A 13,954-nucleotide genomic window follows, 5' to 3' on the forward strand; every position below is an offset into this window, starting at 1 on the left:
AGCCTTGGGTGACTGTCTGTGTGGACTTTGTACGTTCACCCCATGCCTGTGTGGGTTTCCTCTGGGTGCTCTGGTTTCCTCCCACAGTCCAAAGATGCGTGGATTAGGTGAATTGGCCATTCTAAATTGCCCATTATGTTCAGGGATGTGTAGGTTAGGTGCGTTAGTCAAGGATAAATGTAGAGTAATCGGGAATGGGTTTGGTCTTCGCAGGGTCAGTATGGACTTGTTGGGCCAAAGGGCCTGTTTCCACACTCTAGGGATTGTAGTTCTAGTTATTGAACATGCTTCACTTATCCCTCAGCATTTACATGGGTTCAAAAGGTATTGGCTGCTTACAAAATCACAATTCCAAGAAATGCAAGTCTCAAACTCCTTCCCGCTATTCCAGAATGTTAATTTCTCTCCCCTGTGCATTTTTGGAATGAAAAGGTGTGTAGCCTTCAGGGTGGTTTTAAGATGTATGCTTTGCAGGATCAGCAACTTGCTCTCTCTTGGCTGTCTTGTTTTTTATTCCCTTTAAAAAAAAATCTCCTGAAGGAATTGGCCATGGTTGCTCATAGGTAAAGGGCTTGTGGGAATTCAAGCTCCATTCTAGGACTTGAGCATATAAATTCAGTGGAGGAATGCTGCACTGTCAGAGATGAATAATGAGATATAAGTCCATTAACATATGAGCATTTGGCCCATTACCTCCACTCCACCATTCAATGGAATCATAGTCATCTCATAATCCATAATTCCACTTTCCTGCCTTTACCCCTCAATTTTCTTACTAATTAAGTATCTGTAATATATAAAACCATCTGTACTCATGGGGTTGTAATAGATATCAGTGATTCTCAACCATATTTTGGCCACAGCTTTCCGAGGAGGTCTTCTCAGGTTCCAGAGCCCCCCTTTCAAACAGGAATGCAACATAAACAGATGGACAGAAAATCCAGTGCAATCTGATTCGCAACTGACTCTGAAGTGAAGCTGTGTGGGAGGAGCTTAAGCAATTAATTTACCAGGTGTGTTGGAAAGATATTATAAATAGGAGGGAAACTATTGACTCCAATAAAGGTCGTTGCTTGAGTATTTCATCAGTTCAGTTACCAGGACCCCCATAAACCCTTAGGGCTCCTCTTCTCATAGTTTTCAGTCTGTGGCTCTCTTCATATGTACCATGGCGCCTAAGGGGACCATATGGTGGCCCTGTTTAGAATAGTTGATGTATACCACTTCAAAACGCAGAAAACAAATTTGGGAGCCATCTTTTTTGTCCTAGCCAATGACATTCCGTCTAAAAAATTATTGGTCCATTTGCACGCTGCAATTCATGTGATCTTGTGTGTAAATTGGTGCCACATTTCCGATAACAATGAGTTCTGAGGTCAATAAAGATGCTAAATAAATGCAAATACTTTCTTCCCTTTTCACCTGAAGTTGTATAGGACATTGGTGAGGCCTCTTCTGGAGTATTATGTGCAGTTCTGGTCACCCTGTTGTAAGAAGGATATTATTAAATTGGACAGGGTTCAGTTAAGATTTATCAGGATGTTACCAGGAATGGAAGGTTGAATTATAAAAATAGACTGGAAAGGCTGTGACCTTTTTCACTGGAGCATAGGAGACTGAGGATAGACGTTTATAAAATCATGACGGGCATAGATAAGGTGAAGAGCAAGGGTCTTTTCCATAGGGTGGGGAGTCAAACTTTGGAGGCATATTTTTACGGTGAGAGGAGAAACCTTTAACAGAGTGTGGGTCTTGTATGGAATAAACTGCCAGAGGAAGTGATGGATGCAGGTACAATTACAATGCTTAAAAGACATTTGAATAGGAAATGTTTGAAGAATACAGGCCAAATACAGACAGGTGGGACTAGTTGAGTTTGGAAACATGATTGCCTTAGAGTGAAATTTAAACAATCCTTGGATAAGGACGTGGATGATGATGGGATATTATAGGGGGATGGGCTTAGATTAGTTCACAGGTCAGCGCAATATCGAGGGCCAAAGGGCCTGTTGTCTGCTGTATTGTTCTATGTTCTATAACTGGTTGGACCAAAAGGTCTGTTCCAATGCTGTGTGACTCTATGACTTGCTGTTGTACACGCTGAAACGAGATCAGAGGTAATGCCCATATACCCTCCTCAGTCAACTCACTGAGGGGGTTAGTCAGGGTTTGGGCAGTGCAGGGTTTTTGCTCCATTGAGTTTGCATGGGGAAAGTAAGCTGCCAAAAATTCCTTGGACTAGGACAATAGGTAGGAAATTACTGTTATCCCAGTCCCCACAGTCAATAAACCTGTTTACTGAACAGTTAAAATTAGGATTAAATCCACCTATAAATTATAATTAAAGTGATCGAACAAACTGCAAGGCTTGAGTTTGCAGGATATAGCCTGAATTTGTAAATTGCTAGAAAGGGCAGATTAAGTGATTTAGATAAGTGCAGTTTAACAAGATGGAAGCATCTGTTTGAAACCATTTGAAGGCATGATTTTGCCAAAAACAACCAGGGCTTTTAAGTCTGTACTCAACCTTTGTAATTGACATTTCTGGAAATAGCAAATAATTACCACTAGATGGTGTAAACAATTTGCACCAGTAACTATAAGTTCAGATAAGAAAAATCCCCGCATAAAACAGGGTCAAACGATTGCCTTCTCCAACTGATCTCAACAAAATGGCATTAACAACACCAAACACATTTTTGTCCCCTTTGAATTTTCAGTAATCCATTGACCAATAGAAGGAACCAATAGCTAAATAAGAACTTCAAAGTAAATTTATCAGAATTTCTTGACAACACGTTGATTTTCGTATAAAAGCAAAATACTGCAGATCTTGAAAATATGAAATAAAAGTAGAAATTGCTGGAGAATTCAGCAGGTGTATCAGTATCTGTGAAAGAGAGAAACCGCGTGAACAGTTTAAGTCCAATAATGACCCCTCTTCGGAACTGAACTGAGCTGTCTCCATGTGCAATCACAGACCAAATTAAACGGAGAAATAACTTTACAATATTTGTACTGTCCAAGCTCTTCATCGACCATTTTAAAGATCTGAGTCATTTCTCCAGCAGACAGAGAAATCAGCTCCCACAACATTCTTGCCAATGTTCTCTGAGCCCTCGCCACAACATCAATGTCCTCCTAAAGGACACTGAATTAACTGACGTGGCATCACCAGTTCTGTTTTGCTGGGCCACAATTGCCATTGGCTGTCTTCAGTGCAACCTGAATGGTGTTTCCCCAGAGAAAGGGCATACAATGGAACATCTCCCTGCATGCACAAGAAGTCTAGCCTGATGGTACACTGCCCACCCAGATGATGCAATGGTGGGGCACCGAATTTGCAGCACAGAGGTCCGACTATGAATTATTCAATTACTCAGCAAAAGAAGAAACCTGAAGCCACAAAGAAAGGGTTTCATTCTTTTTTGTGTTCTTATATGGGGTGTGCAAGGCTGGCATTTGTTGCCCATCCCTAGCTGTCCTTGGCCCAATTGGCTCCCTTGGCAATCTTAGAAGGCAATTAAGAGTCAATCACTTTGTCGTAGGTGTGGAGTCACATTACGCCAGACCAGGTAAGGGCAGCAGATTTTCTTCCCCAATATGATATTAGTGAATCAGATAGGTTTGAAAAAAAAACACCAGCTGGCAATGGTTACACAGTCACCACTAAATTAGCGTTTAACTCCAGACTTTAGCGAATTAAAATGTCAGCCTCTCCCATGGTGGGTTCAAACACATGTCACCAGAAAATCAACACACAGACTGGATTACAATCTGATGACATCACCAACTCACCACCACTCCCCCCTGTACTAGCAGTTCTTAAAAGACCAGGCACTAAAACAATAAGTGAAGCCCTTCTTTTAAGAACTTCTGTTATGGCAGACTGTCAGGTCCTCTGTCGTGATGAGTTCTTGGATTTGTCAGACAGTATTGCTAACTCCTCACAAAGATGGAAGAAGAAGTGACTTTCCCTCACGAAGGAGTAACGACAGTGCCTCTGGAATGGCTGCATGCTAGAAAGATGGAGCAGATACTGCAAAAATTGGCAAGCTCTCCATGTTGCACTTGGACTTGGAGCTAAGCTCCTTGATACTTCTTGACAATGACAAGAGGCTGCCTGGCATGCCAGCCAACATACCTGGCATCTTGATATGAATATCCAGTGCTCTCCTGCCTGCTGCTCCATTAAGGTCCTCATCTGAGTTTGTTGTATCAGAAACCATCTTTTATCTTGCCCTCTGATGAGCTGGCAAATTAACTAACTTTGCCTCTGGCTTGGCTGCAGCCTCGAGATGTCTGCATGACACAACACAAGCTGGTTCTAATGCTATACTTGTTGGCAAGATAAGCAGTGTCCTTTTCACAACCAATTGCTGCAAGTGTCAGCTCAAGAGATAGAGTCTCTCCATTCATGATGCTATTTTCTCTCTCTCTCTCGCTCAGTCTCTCTCTCTCTCACTCAGTCTCTCTCTCTCTTCCTCGTGGACAGGGCAGGCAGCTCTCCAGTAACTAAAAGTAGGAAGTCAGAAGAATGAACTTGGTACAGAGGTTCCTTGTTACCTCATTCACAGCTTGCTCATCATGCCAGATAGCAAGGCAGAGGTGTCTGTGAGTTGAAAAGGGATATTTCTCAATGCTCCTAGTGACATCAGGTCAGAGAGAGAGAGAGAGAGAGAGAGAGAGAGATGAGCTCTGTTGCTTTCTGAATCTTGGGCTGACCACACTCTCTCCCTTCAGACTCAGGGGATGTGGACATCCTTGTTTCCCTCTGATTCCCTTTGAATATGTGCCATCTCATCTTGTAAGAGGGAAGGAAAACAGCCAGTGGTTGTGGGTACTTTGTTTAGATGAACTGTTTGCTTGCTTGCTGAATAGCCGGAGATATATGGAACCAGAGGAGGTGGTGATGAGGCTGACAAACGTTGGTCAGTTTAGGAGAGTGAAGTGCAGTAACCAGATATTAGATATGAGCTCTGAGTGACAGGGAATAATGTTGGGTGAGCAATGGAGATGTGTGTCATTGAGATGCGTGAGAGAGATTGGTGTGAGGAGTTGGATATCTTGTATAGCTGCATTCACTGATCCTGACCACCCATGTGAGGTCCTGACTTACACATAGCCCTTGGGTCCTGATTCCAGGAAATGGTTTCCCCAAATCTCTGCTCAGACAAATCCCTTCTCTGGTTGACTCTTGAGGGTTTCCCCATCCCCCAGAGAACCACAGCATCACTCCCCTTACCCAGTTCCACCCCTAATACCTCCAGAACTTATCCATCATGCTGGAACCCTCTCTGTTTCCTGCTTTTCAATATCCTCTTGCCTACAGTTCCCTAATATTATTCAGTACAGCTTCCCTTTAATGTTTGCTCCCATCATGTACACAGGCAGACAGCAAGGTGAAGAAAGAAAAGGCAGGGTGTGACCCACCTGGCCACACACTACAATTATGTGCTTGAGGAGGGAACACACCAAATCTAGATTATTATTTTACCTGATGCAGGCAGGTAGTAAATTTTTTTTTGAAGAATACAGCGCAGTACAGGCCCTTCAGCCCTCGATGTTGCGCCGATCAAAGCCCACCTAACCTACACTAACCCACTATCCTCCATATACCTATCCAATGCCCGCTTAAATACCCATAAAGAGGGAGAGTCCACTACTGCTACTGGCAGGGCATTCCATGAACTTACGACTCGCTGAGTGAAGAACCTACCCCTAACATCAGTCCTATATCTACCACCCCTTAATTTAAAGCTATGCCCCCTTGTAATAGCTGACTCCATACGTGGAAAAAGGTTCTCACTGTCAACCCTATCTAACCCCCTAATCATCTTGTACACCTCTATCAAATCACCCCTAAACCTTCTTTTCTCCAATGAAAACAACCCCAAGTGCCTCAGCCTTTCCTCATAGGATTTTCCTACCATACCAGGCAACATCCTGGTAAACTTCCTCTGCACCCGTTCCAGTGCCTCCACATCCTTCCTATAGTATGGCGACCAAAACTGCACACAATATTCCAGATGCGGCCGCACCAGAGTCTTATACAACTGCAGCATGACCTCAGGACTCCGGAACTCAATTCCTCTACCAATAAAAGCCAGTACGCCATATGCCTTCTTCACTGCACTATTTACCTGGGTGGCAACTTTCAGAGATCTGTGTACATGGACACCAAGATCCCTCTGCTCTTCCACACTACCAAGTAGTCTACCATTAGCCCAGTAATCCATCTTTTTATTACTCTTACCAAAGTGAATCACTTCACACTTAGCTACATTGAACTCCATTTGCCACCTTTCTGCCCAGCTCTGCAGCTTATCTATATCCCGCTGTAACCTGCCATATCCTTCCTCACTGTCTACAACTCCTCCGACTTTCGTATCATCCGCAAACTTGCTCACCCAACCTTCTAACCCTTCCTCCAGGTCATTTATAAAAATGACAAACAGCAATGGTCCCAAAACAGATCCTTGCGGAACACCGCTAGTGACGGCACTCCAAGATGAACCTTTGCCATCAACTACTACCCTCTGTCTTCTTCCAGAGAGCCAATTCCTAATCCAAACCTCCAACTCACCCTCTATGCCATATCTCTGTATTTTCTGCAGTAGCCTACCATGGGGGACCTTATCAAACGCCTTACTAAAATCCATATATACCACATCTACCGCTTTCCCCTCATCTACCTCCTTAGTCACCTTCTCAAAGAATTCAATAAGGTTTGTGAGGCACGACCTGCCCTTCACAAAACCATGCTGACTATCCTTGATCACATCATTCTTATCCAGATGTGCATAAATCCTATCCCTTACAATTCTCTCTAAGACTTTTCCCACAACAGAAGTGAGACTCACTGGCCTATAGTTACTAGGATTATCCCTGCTCCCCTTCTTGAACAAGGGAACCACGTTTGCTAGCCTCCAGTCCTCTGGCACTACTCCTGTCGACAAAGAGGACACAAAAATCAAGGCCAATGGCTCTGCAATCTCCTCCCTTGCTTCCCAGAGAATCCTAGGATAAATGCCATCAGGCCCAGGGGACTTATCTATTTTCACCCTTGCCAGAATTTCCAACACCTCTTCTCTACATATCTCAAAGCCATCCATTCTACTTATTCGTGCCTCAGTATTCATATCGACAACAATGTCCTGTTCCTGAGTGAATACTGACGAAAAGTATTCATTCGGCGCCTCCCCAATCTCTTCAGCCTCCACACGCAACTTCCCATTACTATCCTTGATTGGACCTATTCCTTCCCTAGTCATTCTTTTATTCCTAACATACCTATAGAAAGCCTTAGGGTTTTCCCTAATCCTACCAACTAAGGACCTTTCATGTCCCCTCCTTGCTGCTCTTAGCTCTCTCTTCAGGTCCTTCCGGGCTACCTTATAACTCTCAATCGCCCCTATTGAACCTTCACGCCTCATCTTTACAAAGGCCGCCCTCTTCCATTTAACAAGGGATTCCAACTCCTTATTAAACCACGGCTCCCTCACACGACCCTTTCCTCCCTGCCTGATAGGTACGTACTTATCAAGGACACTCAATAGTTGCTCCTTGAACAAGTTCCACATATCAATTACGCTCTTGCCTTGGAATCTACTTTTCCAATCCACACATCCTAAGTCATGCCTCAACGCATCATAATTTCCCTGCCCCCAGCTATAACTCTTGCCCTGTAGTACACACTTATCCCTCTCCATCACTAGAGTAAAAATCACCGAATTGTGGTCACTGTCCCCAAAGTGCTCACCTACCTCTAGTTCTAATACCTGGCCTGGTTCGTTACCCAGAACCAAATCCAGTATGGCCTCACCTCTTGTTGGCTTATCTACATATTGTGTCAGGAAACTCTCCTGCACACATTGCACAAACACTGACCCATCTAACGAACTTGAGCTATAGCTTTCCCAATCAATATCAGGAAAGTTAAAGTCTCCCATAACAATCACCCTATTACTGTCACTCTTCTCCTGAATCATCTTCGCAATCCTTTCTTCAACGATTCTAGGACTATTAGGAGGCCTGTAAAAGACTCCTAACAGGGTGACCTCACCTCTCCTATTCCTAACCTCAACCCAAACTACCTCAGATGGCAAATCTTCGTCCATCTTCCTTTCCACCGCTGTAATACTATCTTTGACAAGCAAAGCCACACCCCCCCCTCTTTTGCCCCCACCTCTGACCCTACTAAAACATTTAAACCCTGGAACCTGCAACAGCCAATCCTGTCCCTGATCTAGCCACGTCTCCGTAATAGCCACAACATCAAAGTCCCAGGTACCAACCCACGCTGCGAGTTCACCTACCTTATTTCGTATACTTCTGGCATTAAAGTATACACACTTCAAGCCACTCTTCTGTTTACAGGCACCCTCCTTTCTCGTTCCCACAAAACCGCCTATCTGTGCCCCGAACTATCGAGTCCCCAATTATTATTGCTCTGCTCTTCTCCACCCTTCCCTTCTGAGTAGCGGGGACAGGCTCCGTGCCAGAGGCCTGAGCCCCGTTACTTATTGTGTGGCAACCTCTCAAAAAAACCCCAGAGATTTAAATGTCTAACCTAGAGTGCCCATACCTGTTCAGAATAATCTAACAGTGTTCATACCAATGAGAGAGAGAGAGAGAGAGAGAGAGAAAGAAAGAGAAAGAAAGAAAGAGGAGGGAGAGACATAAACCAGTTTCAATTTATAATCAAGAACCCCAGAGTCTTTCCTAACAACTGCTAATACTGACCTTTTCCTATGTGGATGGTTAATAGTCATCATCACTTTCACTAATGGACCAGTCTGGTATACAGTTGCCACCTTTAAAATCCATCTAATTCATTTAGTTGACCATCCATTTAGTATTCAGGGCTGAAGAAGTTATTAACCTACTGAAATTTTCCCTTTTTCTTTTCTTTCTCTGCTTTTTAAAAAGCATTTTACAGATATGAATGTCATAATCACTGCTTGCTTTGTATGTTAAAGTTTTCAACACAGTTACATATGTGTTAACTTCTCCTAACAGTAGTTCCTTATGAAGTATGTAAGTCAGAATGAACAGAATGGTATATTTTGCTAGACTTACATTCTACATATATTTATAAGCACAAACATTGAGGTGTACAACAATGCACACACAAATGACCATTTAAGATGCATGTGGGTAGTGTGCAGAATACAGATACCTATATAACAGGTAGCCCCACAACACGTGTAACAGGCATTGTAATTAATACCAAATTCAGAAGCAGACAACAATGAAATTAAAATAACAATACTGATAGAATAAGCAAAAGGTATATGAATTACTATTATATGAAATAGATACCCATGTAAAATGTACTGGGGTAAGTATATACATGTAACAAATACAATTCTATTTACATTTCTCAATGATAAATGATAATTTTAAAGGCATTTGAACAATTGGAATGGGCAGGAGTACCTTTTGAGCTGCACACCGCTGTTGTGCTAAAGAGAAGATAGAATATTTTGTATTTTATCTTGAGTAAAGCAGGGTGTAAGTTGAAATTTTATAACTATCTAATTAGCATCGCATTGCTGCTAATTGCAAAATGGGAATTAGTACACAGACAAAAACCAGAGGTATTCAGAAAAGGCTTTCAAACTGAGGCAAAACAGGATACAAAGTTATATTTTCTGGATTGTCACCTCAATTTTTAATGAAAATAATGGAGTTGAGTTTCTGTACCAGAAAAGGTTCTTTTGACCACTGTCTTGGGACAGACAAGGCATGGAAACCATGAAAAGAGTACTGTCACTGAGATTTTCCAGGGTTTTCTCAACTTCTCTTTGATCAACACTGCTGGGAAGTCAGGTGGGAATCTGAGCATTTATCTTGAACAAAGACCAGAGAGATCTATGAATTAGACAGCCTATGCGTTCCTGATGAAGAGCTCATTCCTGAAATATCGACTCTCCTGCTCCTTGGATGCTGCCTGACCTGCTGTGCTTTTCCAGCACCACACTCTCAGCCCATGTGTATCTCAATATGTGAACACTAATGCACAATTAATCCTGCACTTGTGGGATATTTTGCTACTGTTGTGATACAAAATTTAATTCTTTATAAAGCTAGTCCTAAGTCCACTAGGCACTGCAATTAACTTCAATACCCATTTCAGTGAAGAACAGATAATGCATCAACCATGAGTATAGAGGCCTCATTAATGTCAATCTATAAATAAGACTGCAATAGAAATGCATTTTCATTGTGCAATAGATCTCATTGTTGATACTATGAGCTGACCTATATGTACCTTTCCACATGTGTCAGGGAAAGGTACTGGTCCCTTACATTTCACTTTGTAAGACTGGGGGCTGGGTGGCAGTCTTGGGTCCTGGGACTGCTGCTCTTCTGATGAGGATGGAGTAATTGTTCTCCCTCTAATGGACATGTTTCTGTAAACAAGAGCTGAAAATATGGTACTGAAGAGCATTGAGGCGACCACCACTACCTTCCATACCTTCATCTTAGAGCATGTCACAGCAGCAGGGCCCTGCAAAACACAACAAAAAGCAGTGTTAGCTTTGGGCATTATGTCTATAACTGTATCATTCTGTATCATTTTGGTCGTTTGTTTGGCTGTCATGGATTGGAACCTTACTTGGTCTGCAAGGTTTAATGAGGCGCAAGTAGATAAAACCAAAAAACCAATTCCCAGTGCAGACACAATAGGCTAAATGACTTCTTTTCATGCAATAAGTCTCTGAATCTATGAATTCTCCCCATTAAGAACGTACTCTTAGGAGTAGGAGTTTGGAGCATCAATCCTTACATATTTCTATTTGCAACTCTTGAATTGATATGAGAAAGAAAACAAATACTTATTGATGTTAAACCACTCATTATATTGAATGGTATTCTTGTGACTTCTTGAAAAAAATTTAGCCTACTTGCATTTCATTCTAAAACCCACAAATGAAAATAATTCAAATACTTATTCCATTCCGGGACAAAGCGACATGTTCTGGAATTAGACCAGCTAGTTCTTCACGTGTATTTCCTGAACATCCAGAGGTATATCTCCTCTGCCTGCCTGTCATATACGGGACTGGCCAGCGTGTTAGTGATAGTTGTTATTGATGATTAAGGAAATACTCCCCTTCGGCATTGTTTATTGAACCTTCTTGGAAATAAAAGTGTTTTTGGCTGATGCATGCAATGAATGAAAACTTTCCTGAGACCAGGAGTTCCAGAGATTTTAGTCAGAATGCCTTTGAGAAGCAATAGGCAGGAGCAGCACTGAGGAGACAGGAAAGGAAAGAAAGAAAATGAATATTAGGTGAAAATGGCACCCTGATAACAAATGCTGAGGTGGAATTGTACTAAATGTTAAATTATGTTAAATTACAATCCTTTTAAAGCACATTTGGCAAAATTGTAAAATGGTGGCATAACCTTAGCAGTGTTGCTGTATGAGTAAATTACTGCATTGATCTGCAACTGTGTTAAAGGAGGATGGTGCTAAATTGGCAAATTCCAATCTTGAATTCAATAATTACTTACAATCCTACATTTATTCACAATCTTACATTTATCTATAATACCGTATTCATTTATAACCATACACCTATCTGTAAATGAATGAATGAATAAATATAAAGAACCATTTACCTGTCTATAAACTAATGCATATATAGAATGATATCTATCTTTAATCTGAGCTTATTCATCATTTTCCATCTGAACAAATCCATCCACTGTATCATATCAATCTGGCTACAGCTTTGGGAGCCAGCTGTTAATGTTCTCTTGTTCATAATACTGTAATGATACAATCTGGTGGTAACCATAAAAAGGTAAAGTTGCCATCGTCTTACCAGACAATAGGGCCATTCTCTCATTTGATATAGGTAACTGATGATTGTTTAACCTAAGGGTCACAGCATCTCAGGCAAGAGGAGGGGTTGAGAAGAAGAGTCCTTCACAGTAACTTCAGCCAGTGTGGGAATTGAAACCACGTTGTCGGCATTACTCTGCATCGCAAACCAACCACCCAGCCAAGTAAGTTAACTGACCCCCTTCTTACCACAATCCCTCACATCAGTCCTTAATCTTATGTCCTTATAAACATGTACCTGACTATTGTTACACCTTATTGGGATGGTTTGCTGGAAATCAAGCCCACAATTTCCAGTTAACAGAAGTTAAAGATTTTATACGAATACACAGAACACCCAATTCACGTGTCTTTTAGACCCAGGTTAACAAAAATCATGGACCAGATTTCTCTATTTAACAAGAATTACTATTTATTACAAATAAATAGATTTTAGATATGGATTAACAGATAAGAGCCATCAAGTCTCCTACCTAAAAGTGTAATCTCTTTATATCTCTGCACACACACACCAAAAATACATGGGTGTTCTGGATAGAGAGAAAGAATGGATCCCTTTCCACAGGGTTGGCCGAAATGATCCTTATGTTGATCAGAATACTGCCTCTCCATCTTACTTCTCCAGGTAAAACTTGCTCACTCTTATACAAGGTCTCTGGCTTAGTAATTAAAAGTCACAGCTTCCAGCAACTGACGAGGAGAAATAAACAGTCTATTTTCAGGTTTCATATTCCCTTTAATGCAAAGCAAGAACAGCTCCTTCCCTTCCAGAGGTCTGATAGCTTCTATTCCAAACATACACACCACCAAGTTGTTCAGCCACCTGGGAGCCAATCACATTTGTTGCTGGCCAGCAGAAGACCTTTGTTATCAATAACTGGTCACTAGTCTATAGACCAATTAGCTACTTCTTGCTGCCAAAAACCCTACACTGCAGCTTGGCTTTCCACCACTAGCACAAACAGCTGTGTTAATAGCACTTAAAATGATTAGCAGGTCACTTGCTTTCTTTTAAAAAAAGGGGCACTAATCCTTCAACATCCTTGACATTAAAAACAGTTCTTTTCCCGTTTCAGTTCACAAGCAAAAATACATAAAATAAAAAAATCTTTATATTATAACCTATCTGTAAATCCCGCACCCGTCATTTGAACCCTCACTAATTTTCCATTTTAATTTTATTTTTCAATCAATTTGAATTGAGCACTGGAAATGACTTGTGGGTCTTCTTTCCTTTGTGGTTTCTCAATTCTACCTACACAGGTTCCAAGCCGTCTGACTCTATATCACTACTTGCTGTCCATTTTTAGTTTAATTTCTTATTAACAAAGCAACCCCACTCTCTCTGCCCATCTGCCTGTCCTTTGAATATTGAGTTCCTAGTCCTGATCCCCCTGCAGCCATGTCTCTGTGATACCCACACCATCATATGTGCCAATTTCAATCCGCGCAATAAGCTCATTTACCTTGTTTCATGTACTGGGCATAGTTAAGCACAACACCCTCGGTCCTGCATTGACTGTCCCCCCTCTCATAACTGTCGTCTTGTCTACTGTGTCTGAAGTTAGATTCCTGTGCCTTTTCATACTCCTTGTTCTCTTACTTGGTCTAATTCTCCTCCTATATTTTACTGCCTTTTGTGCAAACGGATGGAAAAGAAATTTTGGTTTAAAGCACAGACATTAATCAATTTACCATGCTGTTTAATTTTCTCTCTGGTCAAGGTGTTGTGTATCTAATAAACAGTTAAGTCTTTTGTTTAAGATGCAAAATTGAATCTGGAAATTAATTATTCGCAATGTCTGGGATTGGTAATTCAAAATTCAGGAACCATTGGAGTGACTATTTGGTGGCCTTCAACACTCAGTTTTACTGAATACTGAGGGAGAAAGGCTGATTTAGCCTGGCTGTCTGTCTTGTATTGTAACACTGTCTGTAATCCTCTGTTAGTCATCTTTTGCCTATCCATAACTCTATTTACCCCCATAATTAGCTTCACCCTGGGGATATCTGCTAACATCTTATCATTCATTTACCTAGTTATAACCTGCACCCTTTATAGAATTTTCATCTATTCATTCCTTTATGATTAGA

The 13,954-nt window shown here is 41.5% G+C and overlaps 1 protein-coding gene across 4 annotated transcripts in view; it reads right to left on the reverse strand.

Annotated features, from left to right (window-relative positions):
• Positions 1 to 13,954, reverse strand: part of nrtn (neurturin) — a 140,352-nt gene that overhangs the window by 10,614 nt on the left and 115,784 nt on the right. For 2 of the 4 annotated variants that reach the window (XM_072593998.1, XM_072593999.1), the window contains exon 2: positions 10,267 to 10,516. The exons of 1 other annotated variant lie outside the window; for it this stretch is intronic. In XM_072593998.1, coding sequence (XP_072450099.1) covers positions 10,267 to 10,489 — 223 coding nt within the window. In that variant the 5' untranslated portion in view covers positions 10,490 to 10,516. The remainder of the gene's footprint in view (positions 1 to 10,266; positions 10,517 to 13,954) is intronic. One more of the 4 variants, XM_072594000.1, reaches the window with a different exon arrangement.

This window comes from Chiloscyllium punctatum, chromosome 24 (genome assembly GCF_047496795.1).
Source record: "Chiloscyllium punctatum isolate Juve2018m chromosome 24, sChiPun1.3, whole genome shotgun sequence".
NCBI classification, from domain to species: domain Eukaryota; kingdom Metazoa; phylum Chordata; class Chondrichthyes; order Orectolobiformes; family Hemiscylliidae; genus Chiloscyllium; species Chiloscyllium punctatum.